The sequence below is a fragment of the Hyla sarda genome, chromosome 7 (genome assembly GCF_029499605.1).
Source record: "Hyla sarda isolate aHylSar1 chromosome 7, aHylSar1.hap1, whole genome shotgun sequence".
Classification (NCBI taxonomy): domain Eukaryota; kingdom Metazoa; phylum Chordata; class Amphibia; order Anura; family Hylidae; genus Hyla; species Hyla sarda.
Window position 1 is genome coordinate 173,409,670 of NC_079195.1, and position 24,512 is coordinate 173,434,181.

General features: G+C 40.8%; 1 protein-coding gene across 29 annotated transcripts in view; it reads right to left on the bottom strand.

Moving 5' to 3' along the window:
• KCNMA1 (potassium calcium-activated channel subfamily M alpha 1) overlaps positions 1 to 24,512 on the bottom strand; it is a 550,733-nt gene that overhangs the window by 249,101 nt on the left and 277,120 nt on the right. For all 29 annotated transcript variants that reach the window (XM_056531312.1, XM_056531315.1, XM_056531323.1 and 26 more), the window contains exons 4-7: positions 21,265 to 21,358; positions 20,635 to 20,746; positions 6,079 to 6,154; positions 390 to 465 (exon numbers count right to left, since the gene is read on the bottom strand). In XM_056531312.1, the coding sequence (XP_056387287.1) occupies positions 390 to 465; positions 6,079 to 6,154; positions 20,635 to 20,746; positions 21,265 to 21,358 (358 nt within the window). The remainder of the gene's footprint in view (positions 1 to 389; positions 466 to 6,078; positions 6,155 to 20,634; positions 20,747 to 21,264; positions 21,359 to 24,512) is intronic.

Here is a 24,512-nt window from a genome sequence, read left to right on the forward strand (position 1 = left end):
AAAGAAAATTCTCCAGCTTGATGCAGATCAATGTGCCATCTTTATTAAACTTCGGAGCTACATGGATCACAGGTAAGACAGGATGTGACGCGTTTCGGCCAGGTGCTGGCCTTACTCATACAAGTCAGTGCCCTACTCCGTACTCGACTAAGGGGGCTTGGAGTGAGCTGGTACAGCATCTCTCTTTGAGCAAGAACTCTATGTAACTGGCGCAAGTGTTTTTTTATGCAAACTGGTCCAAGTGTTCTGATGATCTTATATGCACCGACTTGCATTGGTAGCTGGTACAAGTCATTATAAAAGGTAAGAGACACATTTTCTTGCTATCTCTAAGCACTTAAAGGACATAAAAAGATCATACAAGAAATTTTAAAACAAAGTAAACTTACTAAATGAATGAAGCCGGCAGCTGTCAACCATGTACTGATAAAAATGGAGCAAAGGTTCACCAGCTTAATGGAATTACTGAAAAAGAAAGGAAACAAGAATAAACATATCAAATATTTTAGGTCACACTCAAATAATAATTTTTATATACTCCACAATATCCAATCTAGCATCTGTGTAATTTATCTTTACTGCTCTTGCTGTATTCTGCGTCTATGTGTAGTATCTCTTTAATTTGGCATCCAGTGATTGATATCAAAAGTTAGACGTAATAAAATCTCAGGCATATAGAGGTACAATAGGGTCCTACACATTTCTATAGGTGCTGTATTATGGCTTTGTCAGAGGTTTACGTTGGGAGAATTCTCCACAGTACATTGATCCCTCAACTTACAATGGCCTCAACATACAATAGTTTCAACATACAATTGTCTTTTCTGGACTATTGTAACTTGAAACCAGACTCAACATACCATGTACAGACAGTGAAGATCTGTGAGACGTGTCAATGGCCGGAAGAACTGACTAATCAGAATAGACATTTACACCTGTACTACTGAAGTGCATGCACTGACTGTCTGGTAGTGCCTCCTACAGTACAGGGAGGTATTACAAGTTCTGTACTCTTTACCTGTACCAGGGCTAGCTGCTCTTTTGGACACCAGGTAAGGGCGGCTACATTTTGCGTGTACTGTACAGAACCCTGAAGAAGCTCCTGTCCTCTATATAGACCAGTCTTTCCCAACCAGGGTGCCTCCAGCTGTTGCAAAACTACAACTCCCAGTATGCCTGGACAGCCTTTGGCTGTCCAGGCATGCTTGGAGTTGTAGTTTTGCAAGAGCTGGAGGCACCCTGGATGGGAAACATTGACATACACAGTGATTTACAGCTCCCAGCAGATCTTTATTACTTTTATATGTAAGGACTTGCTTTATCTATATCAGTTATCTACTTATTTTTCTTTAATCCTCACTTTTTCCTATTTTTTGGATGACATTTTGGTGGCTTCAGAACCAATTACCAGGTTTCCATAGAGTTATGGTCTCAACATACAATGGTTAACATACAATGGCCGTCCTGGAACCAATTAATATTGTAACTTGAGGGACCACTGTATTTCCATTACAGATGCCACTTAGCAGCCAATGTTTAAAAATATATACCACATTGAATAGTTTTTTCTGCAGTATATTGTTTAATGAAACAGCAGTTCACACTATTCAGTACAGAAAATCAGGTAATAGAGTCTTTGGATACCAGGATTTTCCAGTGTATTTGGTCACAACAGTTATACAGAGCTGTTATACAGTATAGCTATGTGAATGAGGTTTTAGGGTGTTTAGATCCAAGATGATTTAATTATTCTTGACAACCAAACCAATCCAAATGTAATGTAAGTTTAGCAATAGTGTTAAGAAATCTATCTGCCACTATTCTGCCAGCCATATTTCCAGAATACATAAAAACACACACACAAATACCACTGAATTTTACATTTCTAACATTTCAAGATGTATTTTTACATTCTCTATATTTAGCACAGATTAGTCTGCACTAATAGTGTGCACTAAGCTGCAGCCGGCATCTGGGGAAAATCCGGATTCATGGTTTCACACTAAGCCTGCAGTGTTGCTGGTTACACACTAGCAATGCGAGATCAGAGGACACAGTGTAAGTAAGAGGCTCTGTTTCCCTAATATTCTTTATCAGGACTATGGGGGAGATTTACCAAAACGTGTGTAGAGGAAGAGTAGTGCCATTGCCCATAGCAACCAGATTGTTTCTTTCATTATTTCACAGGTCTCTTTGAAAATAAAAGCAGCTCTACACAGGTTTTGATAAATCTCCCCCTGTTCTTAGAAAAATGTACCCAATGTCTGAGAGATTTCTTAAACAGCAGAGGAATAGAGTAGTGTTAAAGTACAGCAACACAGAAAAGCATGGTTTCTGCTTCTTCTAAGTACACAATGATGTATTAATTAAGCGCTGTTACAGAATAGAATGTATCCACTAGCCAGTCATAACATTAAAGGAGAACTACGGGATTGAAAAATGTATCCCCTATCCTAAGGATAGGGGATAAGTTTCAGATCACGGGGGGTCCAAGCAGGGCCCTTGCTATGGACTTGATAAATAAAAAAGTCAATTGAGCAGCCACCTATTGTGTAGTTGTATAGTGGAATGAGAAGAATTTCAATGGAATAACTCATCTTAAAAGGGTACTTCTCCCCTAGACATCTTATCCCCTATCCAAAGGATAGGGGATAAGATGTCTGATCACAAGGGTTCTGCCGCTGTGACCTCCACGATCTCTGTGCAGCACCCGGTGTTCATTTAGAACGCTGGATGCGGGCATGTCCCACCACGTGATGTCACACCACGCCCCTTCAATGCAAGTCTATGGGAGGGGGCATGGTGACAGCCACAACCCCTCCGATAGACTTGCATTGAGGGGGCGTGACATGACATCATGAGGGGCGTGGATGTGAAATCACGACTCCCGCCACCCACTCCAAGCGTTCGGGACAAAATGTTCAGAATGCTGGGGCAGTGGAGTGCCCCTTTAAAGCCTCTGACATATAGTTTTATGTCCCATGTAAAAACAAATTATATAGTCCTCTATCCTCAGGTTCCACACAGAAAATAAAATGTAGGCTACACAAAAATTCCATGAATCCAACAATAACACATCATGTGTCTGACTACTCAACCAGCGAAGAAATAATCTTAATTTGGTGAGATAGGATAAGAGCTGAAGTCTATCTAATTGAGTTTTGTGTCGGTGTAGGGGTTAAGCTTCTTGCTGGATTTTCTCTGTTATGAATGGCCAGACGTTGATTTCATGAATGAGATTTCGCTGTAATCCTAATCCCTCAGTTATTGCCCACCCACTCCCATCTGTTACCCTTGTCACACGCAAAGAGCAAAACAATGACAAAGTCACACACATGCAAATACATACACACAGGCGCATTTAGCAATGATAATGTACAGTTACTGTATAATTCACACAGTGCTAAAGTACAGTAAATTCTTGAGCAATTTTATACTGCAAGATACATATCATATCCTTCCAAAGATATTTCCCAAAGTGTCATCTTACAAAGGTTTTCCCAATCTGGACATCTACTGTATAACATCTACAGGTCACAGCATAAAACTCTGATGAACCACACGGAGAACTCTGGTGCCTCCACCGGGCTACAAAGGAGCGCAGGAAAGTTCAGGGACGAAAACTAAGGAAATAATCTCCAGTATGCCCGGGTGAGAGAACAATTCCTACTTTATTAAAGGGGTACTCCGGTGGAATTTTTTTTTAACTCAACTGGTTCCAGAAAGTTAAACAGATTTGTAAATTACTTCTATTTAAAAATCTTAATCCTTCCAGTACTTATCAGCTGCTGTATATTTATTTTCAGTCTGACCACAGTGCTCTCTGCTGACACCTCTGTCCATGTTAGGAACTGTCCAGAGCAGGATAGGTTTGCTATGGGGATTTGCTCCTATTCTGGACACTTCCTGACATGGACAGAGGTGTCAGCAGAGAGCACTGTGGTCAGACTGAAAAGAAATCCAAAAAAGAAAAGAACTTCCTGTGGAGCATACAGAAGCTGATGAGTACTCGAAGGATTAAGATTTTTAAATCAAAGTATTTAACAAATCTGTTTAACTTTTTGCTTTCCACTGGAGTACCCCTTTAACTGCGTTTGAAAGACAAGTATGAGAGAACACATATAAACGCCTTACGGGCCTCTCTGGCAGCCATGACTAAGGGCCAGTGAGGCTTCAAATGCATTTATTTGTCCTCTGTCTTACTGGTCATCCAAATGCTGTTAGAATGTAGAGTTAGAATTTTACTCTCACCTGGGCGTGCTGGAGATTTTCTGGTCTGCTTCAGGATAAATGTCTCTTGGCAAAGGACTCATCTATCGGTAGGAAACGAATTGGGTGGAGACTCCCAGCTGTCAGGAGTAAACTACATGGAGTGTGCACAGTTCTCTTCATCGTTGTCTTTTTGGGGTTAGTAACTTGCATGGGTAGTAGTGGAGGGCCAGTCATTTCTGAACTTGTACTGAATTTGTGAAAGTTTTATTAGGCAGATTGACTTTTTCATATACTATGGCTCAGATTCCTAGTGTAAAATGACAGCTTCCTTTTGAGCCTTACAGCTAACATATGACTTTGAACATGTTGGTGAAAACCTAGACGATAAATATACAAAACAAAAAGATCCAAGAACCTCTACTTGTGGTTCATTAATTTACCTAAATAAAAAGGATCTGCATCATTTATAAAGTGATGCATTAAACATTAAAAGTGTCTTCTAATGGCTTTTACAATTCTATGTGCCAAGGCCCTCCTTAGTGACCCACTTATTTCTCAACAGGTACTGGTGGGTCAGTGCCGAGGGCCATACCTTATGGTGGGTTTTAACTACTCACAATAATTAAAGTTACATATAGTCGCACCAGAGACGGAGGACAAGCCTCCTTCTCCCCTGACCTATCCGTCTTGAGGAGCTACTGTACGTAAGTAGCTGCTTTGCTTTTGTTAGATACTATGGTTCTTCTCTTGAGTGGAGGGAGTCGGGGCACAGACTGGGCATCCGATTTTTTAAGGGGGTGGAGAAATAATCAGCGGCAGAAGCTCTATTTTAAGGAGGGGGGGGATGGGTCAGTAGTCCGTGTCAAGTCCCATGTTGCTCTGTCTCTATATCATTGAGCCTTGTTTATTGCGGAAGCAGTTACCAGTAACAAGTTTTGACCTTTACAAAGCTTCAGGGAAGAAGTGTGAGAGTTAAAACCTTGTGACTAGTGCTGCAATAAACAAAACTCAGCGGTAAGGAGCCAGAGCAGCTAGAGAAGAGAGAGGAAACATTTACAGGATGGGCCACACATACAAAAGTATGTGCCCCCCAGACTCATCTTTCTTCTCCAGGCCTCTCTGTTCCCTACTTTAGACTTATCTGTCCCCCTCCTCCAGACCCCACTGTTCACAAAACCATCTGTCCTCTAATCTCTCTGCCCCCTCCAGACCCCTCTATCTTACTTCAGACTCCTTTGTCCCCTCCAGACACCTCAGCCCCCTCCTCCAGACTCCTCTGCCTCTCTCTAGACTACTCTGTCTCACTCCAGAATACTCTGTCTTCTCCAGAACCCTCTGCCCTTTTCTAGACTCCTCTGCCCTCAGTCCCCTCCTCCATACCTCTCTGTTTCTTGACAGACCCCTCTGTCTCTTCCAGACTCCTCTGTTCTCTTTAAACACCTCTGTACCCCTCCATACCTTTATCTTCTCCTCTCTAGACTGATCTGTTCACCTCTGAAATCCTGTATCCTCCTTCAGAGTCCCCCCAAGCCTAGATCACTCAGCTATCTAAAGTGTATGGGCAGCTTTAACAATTAAATGATTGGAGTTAAATTCACATTGAAAATCACCCTGACTTGAATATCAGTGTGATTTCACCAACAATAGGGGACGTGAGCACTAAAAGTGCCTAGGGCAGAATTAAATTAAGTACACAGCACATGGTCAAATGAATGAGATCTTAGTCATCGTACTTCATGTGTTTTTGTTTTGTTTTTTTTTTTATAAATATACATCACTAAATAAATTAAGTGTTTATGTGGTTAAGAGTAATATTGACTGGAACACTTGTAATAGATTAATAAAGACCTTGGTTTGCTTTCTCACCTTGTTTTTAAAATGTTTAAAAATTGCAAGATTTCAGAAAACTGGATGAGCCTCAGAGCACGTAGGAACCTCAAGCCTGGAAGAGAGAAGAAGTCATTGTCAATAATGTTTTATTAGAGAATACGGACAGTCTCTAACCAAAAACCATATTCAGACAAGAAAGGAAAATGTATGTTTACATTGGGTGATGTGTAATAAACGAGTTCTGGAAATATCTTTTACAATGTATATAAATACTGGTGGTCCTAAGTTATGTATGTGAGCACGTGTGGTACTTATGTATGTGAGTACTGGTGGTACTGGGTTTTGGATATAAGTGGAGAGGTGTTCTTTGCAATGGTTTTTGATGTCTGCTGTCAGCAATAGTGGTCCCATAGGACACTGGGGCCTGGATGGGGGGCACAGCCGATCCCTTATACAATAAGGAGCATTATTTGCACATTAACAACACAGCTACAATCGCACAAATAGTATCTAATGCATTATATTATGCTTTATGAACACTTAAGCTAAAAAAAATTGTATTTGTTGATATGTTAAGAAATTAACTTCCTGTGTAGGATATTTCACCATAGTTTGGACGATACAGTATTTGCAACAGGAATTTTTCACCCTGAAGTGCATTAAAGGGGTTATCCAGGAAAAAACTTTTTTTTTATATATATCAACTGGCTCCAGAAAGTTAAACAGATTTGTAAATTACTTCTATTAAAAAATCTTAATCCTTTCAGTACTTATGAGCTGCTGAAGTTGAGCTGTTCTTTTCTGTCTAAGTGCTCTCTGATGACACGAGTCTCGGGAACCGCCCAGTTTAGAAGCAAATCCCCATAGCAAACCTCTTCTACGCTGCTCTCTGCTGACATCTCTGCTTGTCTCGGGAACTGCACACTGTTGCCAGACAGAAAACAACAACTCAACTTCAGCAGTTGATAATTATTGAAAGGATTAAGATTTTTTAATAGAAGTAATTTACAAATCTGTTCTGTTTCTGGAGCCAGTTGATATATAAAAAAAAAGTTTTTTCATGGAATACCCCTTTAATCTGACCATACTCTGGATTTTAGCACAGTGCATTGTATTCTGTATTTGTACTTTGTATCTCCAACTCTCCCATAGAGAAAGCATGGTACATGTGCTGACCCCATGCTCAATGCAGTGGTAAGATTCGGAGCCCTGTTCTGGAGATCAACGGGGATTCCAGAGGCTGGAGCCCCTGTTCAGACACTGGTCCACTATCCTGTTGATAGGACATACGTTTTAAGTACCCCCTTAAACCTTAAATGGATTGTCCAGGATTAGAAAGACAAAACTGATTTTGTCCAAAAACAGCACCACACCTATCCTCAGGTTGTGTGTGGTATTGCAGCTCAGTTCCAATTAAAGGGGTACTCCGGCGCTAAGACATCTTATCCCCTATCCAAAGGATAGGGTATAAAATGCCTGATCACAGGGGTCCTGCAGCTGGGGACCCCAGTGATCTTGCACACAGCACCCCGTTACAATCAGTCCCCGGAGCATGTTCGCTCCGGGTCTGATTACTGGCAATCACGGGGGCTGGAGCATTGTGACGTCACGGCCCCACCCCCGTGTGACGTCACGCTCTGCCTCCTCAATGCAAGCCTATGGGAGGGGGCGTGACAGCGGCGGGACCCCCGCGATCAGGCATCTTATCCCCTATTCTTTGGATAGGGGATAAGATGTCTTAGCGCCGGAGTACCTCTTTAATTGAATGAAGCAAAGTTGTAAAACCACACACAACCTGAGAACAGGGGTGGTGCTGTTTTGGAATACATTATCTGTGTGTTTTTTTTATTTTTTATTCCTGTATAACATTCACACATACTATATCCACTATGGATATGTTCCTATTAAATCAACATAAAAACTTGAACACAGCATCAAATTCACAGTGCATAATCAAGGTGTAAATCCGACAGACCACTTTCTAAATGAATTCCCTATTACTTCTCTTATTGGATCTCCAGATAAAGTGTTTAAAACAATGACAGTACAAGGGCACATTTCATTAAAGGTCATGCTAAAGCCTATTGTATATCCATCACTTACAGTCTAGGTTTTTTACGTAAAGAAGATCAGACTAGCAGAGAGCAACACATGAAAAAATTAGTCAGCAACAGTCAATTAAGTAAATACAGCATATAGAAATCCCTCTAAACGTGAAAGCACCCAACCTGTCCTGTCTGCCCCAAGTTAAAGAAGGGTGGCACATATACAACAGGCATTGTATGCAACCAGCAGGCAGATGTGGTCCTCTTTTTGGAAGAAAGCAACCATGTTTTTTAACTGCTGCACAACCCCTCTAAAAGCTAATGTACCAAGCATTGGATTCTGTATTGTGGAGACATTTTCACCTAAAAGTATGACATCACATGAAGATAACTTTGTAATAAAGAGTAGTATGCAGTACCATATGTGTAACACAAGGCCTGTTCAGCAGCACAGTAAATAAGTTACTTAGCACCTGATGTAATGGGAAAAAGTTACAAGGAAACGGGTAAGCAGGGAAATAAAGCTGGAATAAGCTCCCTAATCAAGTAAAGCGCAAATACTATATTTCTCAAACGACCTTACAATGACTTATGTAGACTTATAGGTCTAATCTATTTTTCCAAAATGAAAAATATGTAGAAACCCACAGATGACTAAATACACCATAATGAGATAGATAGATAAATAGATAGATAGATTGATACAATGGCCCTCATTTACTATTCTAAACCCGACTTGTTTTGTCGTTTTTTTTTGGCGCATCTTTGTCTGCGACATGTCGCAGACATCGTGCACCAGTCTGCGACACGATGCAACATTTTTTCCCGACGGACCCGATGTGGATTCTCCCAAACCCGAAAAAGGGGCGTAACCCGACACTTCTGAGCTTTCCCACGTATTTATAAAGGTTTCCAACCCGAATTTGTTGAATTGTTGTGGATTTTTTCCCGACAACTCAGAGGAGTTGGAAACCAAAACCAACAAAACCCAGTGCGACAAACAGGATGCGACACAATAATAAATACCAGGGGAAAAAAGCAGTCGGGTAAGAAAGCAAGATAGACTTACAACCCGATTTTCTAAGTAAATCAGGGCCAATTTGTCCTATTATATTAAAAATGCAGGGCTCTCTTATCCATATATTACAAACAACTATATAGTTGGTAATTGCTCAATCTGTGGCATATTGTACTATAAGGATTCTAGATCACTCAAGCCATATGATAGGAAAAAACATGTCTCCCTACTCTTTAGAACTTACCCCAATAGGAGGCCTTTCTGTAACAGGAGGACAAGGTCTGAAGCCATCCAGGTGTTTCCCCCTTTTCCCCTCCACCAAGGCCATGCCCTGCTTTGACTCTGTATCCATTTTGGTACAAGTCTCCCAAAGATTTCTTCCGTCTGCGTGTTGTTTTATACACTTCACTCCTTGTTCCCTCAGGAGCCCGATACACTAAAATTTTGCTTGGAATCATTTCTTCGAAATAAAGCTGGAATTCTCAAATCTCTTCTATTCCAGCTTCACAACTTGCAAAAAAATATATGAAGTATGTTTTGTCTTCAGAAAGCATAACGCTACTATGAGAAACAACCGGTACAGGATACAGCTGGCAAAGGTAAGCTGGATCAAGGGCAACAAAAACACTGGTGCCTCCCAAGGACACAGAAATGTCATAGACCAGAGAGATAGATCCACTGGTCCACCAGAAGAGCTAAAGACAAACCAGTATGCATTCCAGCAACACGATACTGTACTGCACAGATTCTGATCCTTCCCTGGGCAATGCTTTAAAACCTCAGATTTGCTATCAGGATATTAAAGCCTAAGCTCCTTTTAGACATTTTATGGAAGTGTGTTCTGGCTATAGCACCCCCTCCCCACAGCTACATGTACCAATCCTCATATCAAGCTGATGAGGGTGATGATGAAGATTAGCAGCCTTTTTCATCCAACCCTGAAGTGGAGGAGGATATTACTTAAGAAAACTACATGTTGTAAGACAATGTCGGTGGGGGGGGGGGTTGGGGTTGGGGGGCGAGATGATTTGGTGTTTTAAAGGGGTTATCCAGGAAAAAACTTTTTTTTATATATATCAACTGGCTCCAGTAAGTTAAACAGATTTGTAAATTACTTCTATTAAAAAATCTTAATCCTTTCAGTACTTATGAGCTTCTGAAGTTTAGGTTGTTCTTTTCTGTCTAAGTTATCTCTGATGACACGTATCTCGGGAACCGCCCAGTTTAGAAGAGCTTTGCTATGGGATTTGCTTCTAAACTGGGCGGTTCCCGAGACACGTGTCATCAGAGATTACTTAGACAGAAAAGAACAACCTTAACTTCAGAAGCTCATAAGTACTGAAAGGATTAAGATTTTTTAATAGAAGTAATTTACAAATCTGTTTAACTTTCTGGAGCCAGTTTATATATATAAAAAAGTTTTTTCCTGGAATACCCCTTTAATTAATGATGCTGGAGGGTGGTAGATGCACTACAGGCACCAACTATTGCAGCTTTCATATCACGTATGGCACCAGTATTTACATCCAGCGCACTGGTAATAGGAGCTATCACACTTTAGCCTGCATAAATGAGTTCAGCTTTCAAGTGCTCCGGTGGGCTGGAAAAGGGCGATGCCGTCCTAGGAGAGAGTCTCCAGCCCACCAGAGCACCTGAAAGCTGAACTAATTTATGCAGGCTAAAGTCAGCAATTGCTGAGCTGAGAAGTTCGTGACGAATCGAATTTACTGTAAGTTCGCTCATCTCTATTTATTTCCCTTTGCCAATATAGGTGTTTTTATCATTGCACTTCATATATTTCCTTTTAATTTGTAAACACCAATAAAGATCATGTTTTAGTTGGGAGGCTATAAGGAGTTCAAAGTTCAAAATAGGGGAATACAGTGTTTTCCAAACAGTGTGCCTCCAGCTGTTGCAAAACTACAACTCCCAGCATGCCCGGACAGCCTGCGGCTGTCCGGGCATGCTGGGAGTTGTAGTTTTGCAACAGCTGGAGGCAGGCTCTTTGGTGAAATTCAACATAAAGCAACATCTAAGGCCAGGTTTATACAGCATAAAAAATGCACTCATTTTATTTTATTCACAGTTTCACTCTTTTCTTTGCCGTAAATCGTTGAAAACGACAACTAAAAAAAGAGTGTAAATAAAATTGATACATATTTTTTAAGCTGTATGAACTCGGCCTAATGATTCTGCAAATTCAAAGAAAACGTGGAAATCAAATCTTCAAGCAAATAGAAATAACAGACTGACCTACAAATGTTTCTGCACTAGAGGGCAGCACTTCCTCACAAATAATTACTATAGAAACTTACTTAAAAGTGCAGTTATCCTGCTAATCGGTATCAATTCTGCACAGACCTCTGGATCTATATAAAAATATTTCTATAACAATATCTTAAGGCCATGTTGCCACACAATAATTTACCCATTTCTGAACCATAAAATTACAATAAAATTGCCAAAAAAAAGTCTCCCAAAAAAACAGCCGAAAATCTGTTTTCTTTTAAGCCTTAAAATAAGGCTGGCGGCCCATGTTTTGGGGCTGTTTATGGCCCAAGTAAAAATAGCCATAAAAATTTAACCAAAAATAAAAGAGAAAAAGAAGAAGAAAATATATCTGTTATTTAAGTGTTTTTTTTTAAATATTATTTTTTTTTTATAAATAAACAGCTGTTTTGTATCTGTAAAATAGTGTGTGAATACAGCCATACAGTATGTGCTTTTTTCTCCCAGATCATACACTGCCATCTGTCCAATGGGTTAATTATTTGTTATAAAAACAGAAAAAAGTGGGGTTAGCCCCTCTAGGCTACACGGTCAGACTTCTCTAGAGATAATTGGTTGTATATAGTGGTATATATTACTATTATATGCGTATATGTGCAATATCTCTAATAGAATGGCAAAATAATACTGCAATATACAGTGTTTGTCCCTATTGCAATAGAGCTATATCCTATTTATGGTACATATTTATAAATTTCACATACACTTGTATCAATAAAGTATGTTTATTTATTGCTTATTACAATTTTTTACAGTTAAAAGAATACTTGTTGTATTGGAAAGAAAGGACATATATATATGTATATATATATATATATATATATATATATATATATATATATCAAAGTAAAAATAATTAAAATAATAAATGTGGCATGATTAAACCAGCTGGTAATAGTTTTTCAGAATATCAGTGGTCAGAGACAAATGTTCCTCTGGCTATTTAATCCCTTGGGGACTCAGGGTTTCCCCATTTTTGCACTTTTGTTTTTTCCTTCTTACCTTTTAAAAATCATAACCCTTTCAATTTTGCACCTAAAATTCCATATTATGGCTTATTTTTTGTGCCACCAATTCTACTTTGCAGTGACATTGGTCATTTTACACAAAAAAAATCCCTGTCAAAACAGAAAAAAAATTAATTGTGCAACAAAATTGAAGAAAAAATGCATTTTGTAATTTTGGGGGCTTCCGTTTCTACGTAGTGCATATTTTTGGTAAAAATGACACCTTCTCTTTATTCTGTAGGTCCATATGGTTATATAGGCTACTTATATAGGTTTGATAATGTCTTACCTCTAGAAAAAAATCATAACTACATGCACGAAAATTAATATGTTTAAAAATTGTCATCTTCTGACCCCTATAACTTTTTTATTTTTCCATGTTCAGGCCGGTATGAGGGCTAATTTTTGGCGCAGTGATCTGAAGTTTTTATTGGTAATATTCTTTTTTTTGATTGGACCTTAGGATCGCTTTTTATTTATTTTTTGTGCTGTAAAAAGTGACCAAAAATATGCTATTTTGGACTTTGGAATTTTTTTGCATGTACGCCATTGACAGTGCGGTTTAATTAAGATATATTTTTATAGTTCAGACATTTCTGCATGTGCCGATACCACACATGTTTATTTTTATTAACACAGTTTTTTTTTAAATGGGAAAAGGGGAGGGGATTCTTACTTTTAGGGAAGGGGTTAATTCATCATAAGTAACTTTTTTTTTTTGCTATGACCCGCTATGACGCATAACCCCGCGTTATAGACCAGGACCGGGCGCAGGGTTTACAGGTACGCCCTGCGTCCTTAAGAGGTTAAGTTTTCATATAGTTTATACGGTGCAGGGGGCTGTATTTACCATTTTTCAGCATTGCACTCTTAAGTGATACTGTACTCACCGCTTCTTCCACCGAGGAGTAGCTCCTTCTGTGTGTGGGCTCCAATGTTAATGTGCAGCTGTCTGCATTGCATCTTCTCTGCGCATTTGTGCGCATCGCAATTGTGATTCAGGATACCAAAAGATACAATCAGGAATGCCTACTCCAATTAGACGACTTATGAGATATTGTCCAAGGACCCGACAAACCACTACCCCATTCGACACCATCACTATTGATGAAGCAATGACCTCCAGTATCCTTAACCAACAGGAACATCATTTTATTCTGGACACCCAACAAAGGATACCTGCATTCTACTGTCTCCTGAAGGTGCATATGGCTCCAGTGAACCTGCCGGGTAGATCCATCACCTCTAACTTGTCCCAGTTTATTTATCTACACCTGCATATGTGAAGGAGACACCATCCTCATTAAAAGACTCAGATTATAACCCAGATTATAAAGATGGTAGAGACCTTGGACTGGCGGCCTAATTGGATCTTGTGCACCTTAGATGTTACTTACCTATACAGGTGCATTAGGCAGGAACTTGGCCTTCAAGCAATGGAACACTTTCTAACAAGGAAAGGAACCATTCCCACGGAACAGATTAATTTCTTGATAAATAGTATGAACTTTATATTATGCCATAACTATTTCTGGTTCGACCACCGTTTCTTCCGACAACGCAACAACACCGCCATGGGCACCAGGTTTGCGCCTAGTTACGCCAATCTATTTTTGGCATATTGAGGGGGAACTGCACGTCCTCCCAAAACTGGGCGCAGACCTGGTGCTATGGCGGAGGTATATTGATGATGGTGTAGAATGGAAACAGAACCAGTCTAGAAAACTTTATCACGGAATTGAATCTGAACTCCTTCAACCTGAAGCTCACTCCATGTATAGGTGCATACGTCGAATTTTTCGACTTAAAGATTTACGTGGAAGAAGAGAAACTCAACAGTATTTTTCTGGAACTTGGTACTTTTACATCCTCTGCATGTTCCATATCTGTGGAAACCTTTCATCTCAAGCCAAGTTTTTTGTTTTTCTTCTCCGTTGTTGGTATTTCTAATCGTGGAGGCTACCTTTATGTTCAAATTTGGTGCCCTTGTATATACAACTAGCTGAATACCCGGCATTGCCCAGTTTTTCCTTCCTCATCCTTGTTGGGGAGGAAAATCAACAAAGGAGGAAGCTTTTGACTTCATATCCCATCCTCATATATTATTGTCATATCCAAAACCCCATATCCCATCATCATACCCCGACCTCCTATCCCGACCTCCTATCCAGTCCTCCTATCCCATCCTCCTATCCCATCCTCCTATCCCATCCTCCTATCCTGACCTCCTATCCCGACCTCCTATCCCGACCTCCTATCCCGTCCTCCTATCCCATCCTCCTATCTCGTCCTCCTATCCCATCCTTCTATCCCATCCTCCTATCCCATCCTCCTATCCCATCCTCCTATCCCAACCTCCTATCCTGACCTCCTATCCCGTCCTCCTATCCCATCCTCCTATCTCGTCCTCCTATCCCATCCTTCTATCCCGTCCTCCTATCCCCTCCTCCTATCCCTTCCTCCTATCCCGACCTCCTTTCCCGACCTCCTATCCCGTCCTCTTTTCTCGTCCTCCTATCTCGACCTCCTATCCTGACCTCCTATCCCGTCCTCCTATCTAGACCTCCTATCCCGTCCTCATATCCCAACCTCCTATCTCGACCTCCTATCCCGTCCTCCTATCCCCTCCTCCTATCTTGACCTCCTATCCCGACCATCCCGTCCCCCTATCTTGACCTCCTATCTCAACCTCCTATCTCGACCTCCCATCCCATCCTCATGTCCCGACCTGTAATATGTGTACCAGGTATTGAAATATCTCCAGCCGTACGGAAGTTATGTGAGAACATACATTTCCCATTAATTTGCACGGGACATTAAACAAGAACCCCAACCCTCCCAAATGGGGGTAGTTAAGGGTTAAATTAACTATCCTATATTTTAAGTGGACATATAAGTAACATGTGACCAAGTATTATCTAAATATCTCCAGCCGTTTGGAAGTCATGCAGTAACATATATTTCCCATAGACTTGTATGGGACATTAAACAAAAACCCTGACCCTAGCAAATGGGGGTGAGTAAGGATTAAATCACCTAACCTATGTTTGTTGTTGACATATAAGTGACATGTGTGCCAAGTTTCATGTTAATATCTTTAGCCGTTTGGATTTTTTGTGGAACATATATACATACACACACACACACGTTGAGTTTTATATATATAGATTTGGGGTTTCGTTGGGAGGATGTCCGATAGTACTTCTAATATAATGGGCCAATATTTCATTATTATTTTTTCTATTTCTTTGTATTGTGCGTTGAATGGAAGTACCAATTTTGTGCCACATGTCACTTTCTCGGTTTCAGGGATGGCTTCTTTGAAAAAGTCATCTCTGTTTAGTTCCCTTGCTCACCTAAGGGAATCCTAAAGTAGTTTCAGGGGATATTCCTTTTCTTCAAAGTCCCTGACTAAATTTGTGGCTTCTTCTTCAAATTTCCTCATCGGTACAATTTTTCCTAATACGGCGGAACTGTCCATATGGGATGTTTAGTAGCCATCTAGGTAGGTGACAGCTCGAGTTTAGAATGTATGAGTTCCTGGACGTTAGTTTCCAAAAGGTGCAGCATTTGAGATAATTTCCACTTCAAACACATATCCATACAAGATTAAAGAATGTCTAAAGTGTATAAGCACATGGTGTACATCATAACCTGTCCATGTCACCGACAGTACATTGGACGAACATCAAGACCACCACTGTATAATATCAAGACTAGAGATGAGCGAATTGAATCTGACAAATCCAAATTCGTTACGAATATCAGGAAAAATTTGATTTGCAACGAATGAGAATACCGCCTCGATTCGATTGCGCAAATTGCTTCATTAAACTCCATTTAGTGCAGTCCAGGCTCCAGGGCATCTAAAATGGTGGATCCACATGTGAAGACATGGAGCAAGGAATCCTGGGAAGGCGGGAACAAGGGTGGGCAGGATGAATCACATTCAGCATGCAGCCTATCAGTAGCCAACCACCCCTGTGATGTCACAGCCCTATATAATCGGCAGCCATCTTGCAGAGAGATAGATAGGGACAGACAGCGCTGTGTGTTGAACAGAAAATAATTTTTCCAGCAGCGATTCACCTCCCAGTCACATCAGCGTTCTGTTGTACAGAGAGAGGGACAGAGAGCAGTGTGTGTTGCACAGAAAAGCATTTTTACAGCAGCGATTAACCTCCCAGTCACATCAGTGTTCTATTACAGAGAGGGTTGGAGAGTAGTGTTGCACAGAAAAGCTTTTTTACAGCAGCGATTCACCTCAAGCCCAAATCCAGCCTAGAAGCACTAATAGGGAAGGGAGTGAGATTGAGAGAGAAAGTGCAATTTTAGGTGTAGTACACAGCAACTGTGTGCTGCAGCACTGGTGTGTACTGATGGTGTTGTACACAAATACTGTTTTAAGTGTACTGGAGCGCACTGTCCTCCCCTCATAAGTGCATACCACATACATACATCACAGTGGTGTACTATTTTGTTCCTGTTAAAATCTTAAGGGCCTAGATACTGTGAAAGGCCAGCCAAAAGTACACACCTGTTGGTATTGTAGACAAATACTGATTTAAGCATAGTGGAGGGCATTGTCCTCCCCTTATAAGTGCATACCACATACATACATCTAAGTGGTGTACTATTATGTTGCTGCGTATTGTCCTCCCCTCGCCAGGACACTCTGGTGGGAAATATGGTGCTAACATTTTTTCATTTTCCTGTGAGTAACAGGCGTGCAGGCCAGATAGGAGGGAAGTCTGTGTGCAGTGCCGGGACGGGTGATTCTGCAGCTCCAATCCTCGTGTATGCTCCCTCTCCTGTGGAGCTCTGGACTCTGGATTCTCCCTGGTCCCTCAGCAGAATGATGTGGATGGAGGGAAGCAGGGGCAGTGCTGACATAGGCCTACTCAGCTTCGGGTAGTGCACCCCACCTTTCTTTCACTCCTCTACACTTCTCTGTCACCCCTTGCAACCTCTCTGTAACCCCTGGACACCCCTCTGTTATCCCGTACAAGCTTCTGTCACCCCTCTACACCTTTGTATCACCCATCTAAACCCCTCTGTCACCCCTGTACACCCCAAGGTTACCCCGTATACCCCTCTATCACCCCTCTGTTACCCTTGTATGCCCCTCTGTAACCCATGTACACCCCTTTACACCCCTGTCACCCATGTACACCCCTCTACACCCCTGTCTCCCAACACAATTTCTGTTCTCGCCTCAGGAGCAAAAAGAGCTAGCTACAGCTCTGTCTGTAATGCACATCATGTAACAGTGTTTAGCACTTATCTGATCGCTGTTATAAGAGCCTTGTAGTTTGCAGACATTCTTTAAAGGGGTATTCCGGGCAAAAACATCTTATCTTCAGAGACAGGGACGTGATGTCACACCACGCCCCCTCCATTCATGTCTATGGGAGGGGGCGTTGCGGCCATTACACCCCTTCCCATAGAAATGAATGTCACGTCCCCGTCTCGGAAGCCCAGCGGTTTACGAAACTGCAGACGCAGCAACGCATAGAATGCGGGCTGCTGCAGGGAGATCGCGGGGTGTCTCAGCGGCGGGCACCCTGTGATCAGACATCTTATCCCCTATCCTTTCGATAGGGGATAAGATGTTTTTGCCCAGAATACCCCTTTAAAGGGTGTATGCGCAGAGGAGAAGTGATACAGACAGACGCACGGTAACATCGGAGCACACACAGAAGGAGCGGGACGCCGCTCCTGGGCGGAAAAAGCAGTGAGTACAGTATCACTTACGAGCCCAGCGCTGAAAAAAAGTTAATACATTACCCTGCATCGTATGAACTATATGAAAACTTAAATAGCCAGAAGAACATTTGTTTCTGACCACTGACATTCTGAAAAACTATTACCAGCTTCACACCCAACCGTGGTTTAATCACAAGAGGGCCTTTTTACTTTCATTTAGTCATTTATTATTTTAATTATTCTTACTTTCATATATCTGTCCTTTCCAATACAACAAGTATACTTTTAACTGTAAATTTGTATAGAATAATAGGATAAATAGGATATAGCTCTATTGCATTAGGGGCAAACACTATATATTGCCATATTATTTTACCATTCTATTACTATAAATATCATTATTATTTTATTATTTTTCAAAAAATGTTGGCATTGCCAAAGAGATATTACACATATACACATACAATAGTAGTATATACCACTATTTACTGTATATAACCAATTATTTCTAGACAAGTCTGACGGTGTAGCTTAGAGGGGCTAATCCCACTTTTTTCTGTTTTTATATAAATATCAGTATTTTAAGGTGGTACTGGGAGTTAGCACTCGGCGGTGTGAGTGAGCCGCCACTGTCTATTAGTAGTCTTTTTTCTAAATTAATTAGAAATCTACGTTTCTGTTTAGCTTAACCCCTTCCCGACCCATGACATGATGCGGGCCCGCAGGTTGGGTCCGCATCATTAACAGGAGATGCCAGCTGCTGTCAGCAGCTGACATCTGTCTGTAATGTCCATCACCAGTCATACCAGGCAGCCACCAGTTAATTCTTGTAGCTGATGCTAATAGCGAAAAGGCGTAAACGCAAAAGAATTCAAAACGTTAAATTGCTGATCTTGGTCACATCACATCCCAAGAAAAGTAATAAAATGTGACAAAGTGAGGTCTGCTCATCTAGCTGGATTCATGGTTCTAGCAGCTAGAACGGTTATACCTAGATTGTGGAAATCCTCTTCACCCCCCACGCTTTCCTCTTGGTTCAAGAACTTTCCCACCTTCACAGGATGGAGGAGTTGCTGTCCGACTCTAGGGGACAAGCGCATAAGCACCATCTCATTTGGGGCCGTGGGTTAACTTTCTATCAACTGACACATACAGGACCCTACACACTGGGACCCCAGACACTTGAACTGCCTGAGCGCCTCGTACGTATACTACCATATCCAGTGTCAACCCGCCGCGATGAGGAGGATCCCGCCTGTGCGCCACGCTGACAGACTACTTTCTAATGCGCCTGAGTCTCTTTGTTTCCTCTGCCCCACTTCTTCCTATATCATGTACTGTTCCTTTCTCTCCACCCTCTTCCCCCCCCCCTTCTCTCTTTCCCCCCCTTACTACTATTAGTTTGCTTATGGATTTACCGAAGCAAGCATGGCAGGATGACCAAGGTTTTTTTTTATGACTTGCACAAGCTCATGTACACTGCTCAACGTGATGCATTGGATCACAAGTAAGTCATGATTTCACTGTGATTGCTGTTACTCCTGCCTTAACCTGACCTACATTGTTAGATGCTATAACGCCTGCTGTATAATCTTAAATAGACATTTGCTTTGGTACTTTGTTTGTTTATTTGAAAACTTTTCAATAAAAACTTATTTTGGAAAAAAAAAATTATAAAAAAAAGGGGTGGGGCTATGCATTTTCGGTTTTGGTTTTTGGCTAAGCACGGCCTAAATTTTCCGTTTCGGCCCAAAATTTCCCTTTCGGTGCATCCCTAGTTTAAACACGACAGCCTACCTGAGTGTTGTTACTGACCATGACCATCCCTTTATAACCACAGTGTAGCTATGGACTGATGGCTACTTCCAGCAGGATAATGCACCATGCCACAAAGCTCACATCATCTCAACTGGTTTCCTGACCACTTCACTTCAATGAGTTCACTGTACTCCAAAGGCCTTTACAGTAACAAGATCTCAATACAATAGAGCACCTCTAGAATGTGGTAGAATGGGAGATTTGCATCAAATTGTGTAATGCCATTATGTCCATATGGACCAAAATCTTTGAGAAATGTTTTCAGCACCTTGTAGGAAGTATGCAAGGTGGAATAAGTACTGAAGGAAAAAAAGGGGGCCTAAACAGGTACTAGCAAGGTGTACCTAATATGTTACCAGTGAGTGTATTTTCCTTTTCTTTCCCGATTTAAAAGTAGACCCAATGTAGACTTTGTAGACTAATTTACATTACATTTTAGGGCTGTATTTTAAAAGAAATGTGGCAAATACAGCACAGCCTCCAAGATGCACCATCCAAACCCTTTATAAAAATGTTAGGGCTTGAGTGGTTTGTCCTTGTTTACTAAAGAGATTATAAACTGCGTTCTGCAGAGAATGGCTTGGCTGATCCAAACACCCTAGAGGCCCCAACATGTTTTCTTGTTATGGTCCGGCCATGACAAGTTTGTACAGTTTATGTCTGCATGTAACAAACAACTTACTATAGACATCAATTGTTTTCTACTCACCCAGCCAGCTCCTGTTTAAATAAACAGACACAAACACAGGAGGCACTGTAAAAAAATCCACTACAGAGTTCACTTCCAGCCAAAACCACAGCTTGTCATTGGCAGCGATAAACTGTGAAAACAAGTCAAGAGAATTATGGTTATGATTGATAACACTTGGTAGTAAGTTGTAAAAAGAATAACAGTAAGAGTATAATAAAAAAAATGAAGTAAAATAATATACAATCATGTTTACAGTTTTGTTTCTTAGCAAAGTGTATTGTTTGTGTGATAGAATGTTCTTCGATTTCCTAATACATTTTCCTTATGGATTCCATGATTTTTAAGGTCAATCGAACTGGATCCTTTACTCTTTTTTTCCACGGTGGTTACAAATGTGTCCTGGTCATGTGAAGCTTATACAGATGTAACACTTACAGTTCAGTATTTCAGAGCAGTGCCTTATAATGACTTTCATTTGTGACTGTGAGATATTCAATAAAATGTAATAACATTTTTGAACTGTTCATTACCCAATGAAAAAGCTTAAAGGAAACAAAAATTCCCTTTATACACCTATATTTTTAATGGTGGCCTTTGTTAATGTTCTGTACTTTCACAAGATTTTTTTATTTAGGAAATACCACTTACCCTCAGGCCAAAATATAGAAGGAAGAAGATGTTGAAGGCCATATCTATCTGCAGAGTGAAGTCCTTGTAGAAGTTTTGGCAGGTTTCAATAGGGCTGAAAAAGAAGATCAACAATAATTACATTTTCTCTCCTCTACCTCTATGTTAAATGTTTAACACACCCCAGCAATATAGAATTAAAAAGACGTCATAAAACAACATTTATACCACTTAAAAGGGATTGTCTAATCACAGACAGACATAGGTGGTATTCACTAAAATACAGAGGCAGCAATACTAGGAAAATACCGCGCCACTTTGCCTACTATCGGCTCTAAGGCATTTTCCTGGGAAAAACATGATCAACCCTCTTTCCTATAACAGTCTACAGGATAAATCTGAGCATACAGAAGAAGTTGAAGTGGTATGAGGAACTAACTGCTGTGATATGCCACCAATGACTGCAAAGTAATCTTGTTTTTTTTTTTTCTGATCTCCTAGATATTAATGTAAGGTACCTTAAGAGAAGGCCTTACAGGAAAGGTTTTAGACATAGTCTGGAAGTTACCAATATGTCCATTGGTCAGAAATAGTAAAGGTTTCTACAAAGATTAACCCCTTAAGGACCCAGCCATTTTACACCTTAGGACCCGGTCCTTTTTTTGCACATCTGACCACTGTCACTTTAAACATTAATAACTTTGGAATGCTTTTAGTTATCATTCTGATTCCGAGATTGTTTTTTCGTGACATATTCTACTTTAACATAGTGGAAAATTTTTGTCGATACTTGCATCCTTTCTTGGTGAAAAATCCAAAAATTTGATGAAAAATTTGAAAATTTTGCATTTTTCTAACTTTTAAGCTTTTTCTAACTCTGCTTGTAAGGAAAATGGATATTCCAAATACATTTTTTTTTATTCACAGATACAATATGTCTACTTTATGTTTGCATGATAAAATTGACATGTTTTTACTTTTGGAAGACACCAAAGGGCTTCAAAGTTCAGCAGCAATTTCCCAATTTTTCACAAAATCTTCAAACTCACTATTTTTCAGGGACCAGTTTAGGTTTGAAGTGGATTTGAAGGGTCTTCATCGTAGAAATACCCCACAAATGATTATATTATATATGTTTATAAAAACAGCACCCCTCAAAGTATTCAAAATGACATTCAGTCAGCGTTTTAACCCTTTAGGTGTTTCACAGGAATAGCAGCAAAGTGAAGGAGAAAATTTGCAATCATTTTTTTACACTCGCATGTACTTGTAGACCCAATTTTTGAATTTTTACAAGGGGTAAAAGGAGAAAATGTTTACTTGTATTTGTAGCCCAATTTCTCTCGAGTATGCACATACCTCATATGTCTAAGTAAATTGTTCGGTGGGTGCAGTAGAGGGCTCAGAAGCGAAGGAGCGACAAGGGGATTTTGGAGAGTACGTTTTTCTGAAATGGTTTTTGGGGGGCATGTTGCATTTAAGAAGCCCCTATGGTGCCAGAACAGCAAAAAAAAAACAAACACATGGCATACCATTTTGGAAACTAGACCCCTTGAGGAACGTAACAAGGAATTAAGTGAGTCTTAATACCCCACAGGTGTTTCACGACTTTTGCATATGTAAAAAAAATATGTTTCCCCCCAAATTTCACATTTTTGCAAGGGATAATAGCAGAAAATGTCCCTCCAAAATTCGTAACCCCATCTCTTCTGAGTATGGAGGTACCCCATAAGTTGACCTGAAGTGCACTATGGGCGAACTACAATGCTCAGAAGAGAAGGAGTCATATTTGCATTTTTGAGAGCAAATTTAGCTCCGGGGCATGTCGCATTTAGGAAGCCCCTATGGTGTCAGGACAGCAAAATAACCCCCACATGGCATACCATTTTGGAAACTAGACCCCTTGAGGAACGTAACAAGGGGTACAGTGAGCATTTACCCCCCACTGGTGTCTGTCAGATCTTTGGAACAGTGGGCTGTACAAAATTTTTAATTTGCACAGCCCACTGTTCCAAAGATCTGTCAGACACCTGTGGGGTGTAAATTCTCACTGCACCCCTCATTACATTCCGTGAGGGGTGTAGTTTCTGAAATGGGGTCACATGTGTTTTTTTTTATTTTTTGCGTTTGTCAAAACCGCTGTAACAATCAGCCACCCCTGTGCAAATCACCTCAAATGTACATGATGCACTCTCCCTTCTGGGCCTTGTTGTGCGCCCCCAGAGCACTTTGCGCCCACATATGGGGTATCTCCGTAGTCGGGAGAAATTGCATTACAAATTTTGGGGGGCTTTTTTCCCTTTTACCTCTTGTCAAAATGAAAAGTATTGGGCAACACCAGCATGTTAGTGTAAAAAAATAATTTTTTTATACTAACATGCTGGTGTAGACCCCAACTTCACCTTTTCATAAGGGGTGAAAGGAGAAAAAGCCCAACAAAATACCCCATATGTGACCCTTAACTGTTGCCTTGAAATACGGCAGGGCTCCGAAGTGAGAGAGCGCCATGTGCATTTGAGGCCTGAATTAGGGATTTGCATAGGGGTGGACATAGTGGTATTCTACGCCAGTGATTCCCAAACAAGGTGCCTCCAGCTGTTGCAAAACTCCCAGCATGCTTGGACAGTCAACAGCTGTCCGGCAATACTGGGAGTTGTTGTTTTGCAACAGCTGGAGGCTCCATTTTTGAAACAGTGGCATACCAGACGTTTTTCATTTTTATTGGGGAGGGGAGGGGGGCTGTGTAGGGGTATGTGTATATGTAGTGTTTTTTACTTTTTATTTTGTGTTAGTGTAATGTAGTGTTTTTAGGATACAGTCACATGGGCGGGAGATTACAGCAAGTTTCCCGCTGCGAGTTTGAGCTGCCACGCAAAATTTGCTGCATCGCAAACTTGCAGCCTGATACTCACTGTAAGCCCCCTGCCCATGTGAATGTACATTCACAGGGGGGGGGGGGACCTCCAGCTGTTGCAAAACTACAACTCCCAGCATGCATGGTCTATCAGTGCATGCTGATAGTTATAGTTTTGCAACAGCTTGAGGCACACGGGTTGGGAAACACTGAGTTAGGAAACAGACAATGTTTCCCAACCAGTGTGCCTCCAGTTGTTGCAAAACCACAACTCCCAAACATTCTCAGGCATGCTGGAAGTAGTAGTTCGGCAACATCTTTAAAGCCAGATGTTGCCGAACTACAACTCCCAGCATGCTTGGAGTTGTAGCTTTGCAACATCTGGAGGACTACAGTTTGCAGACCACTAATACAG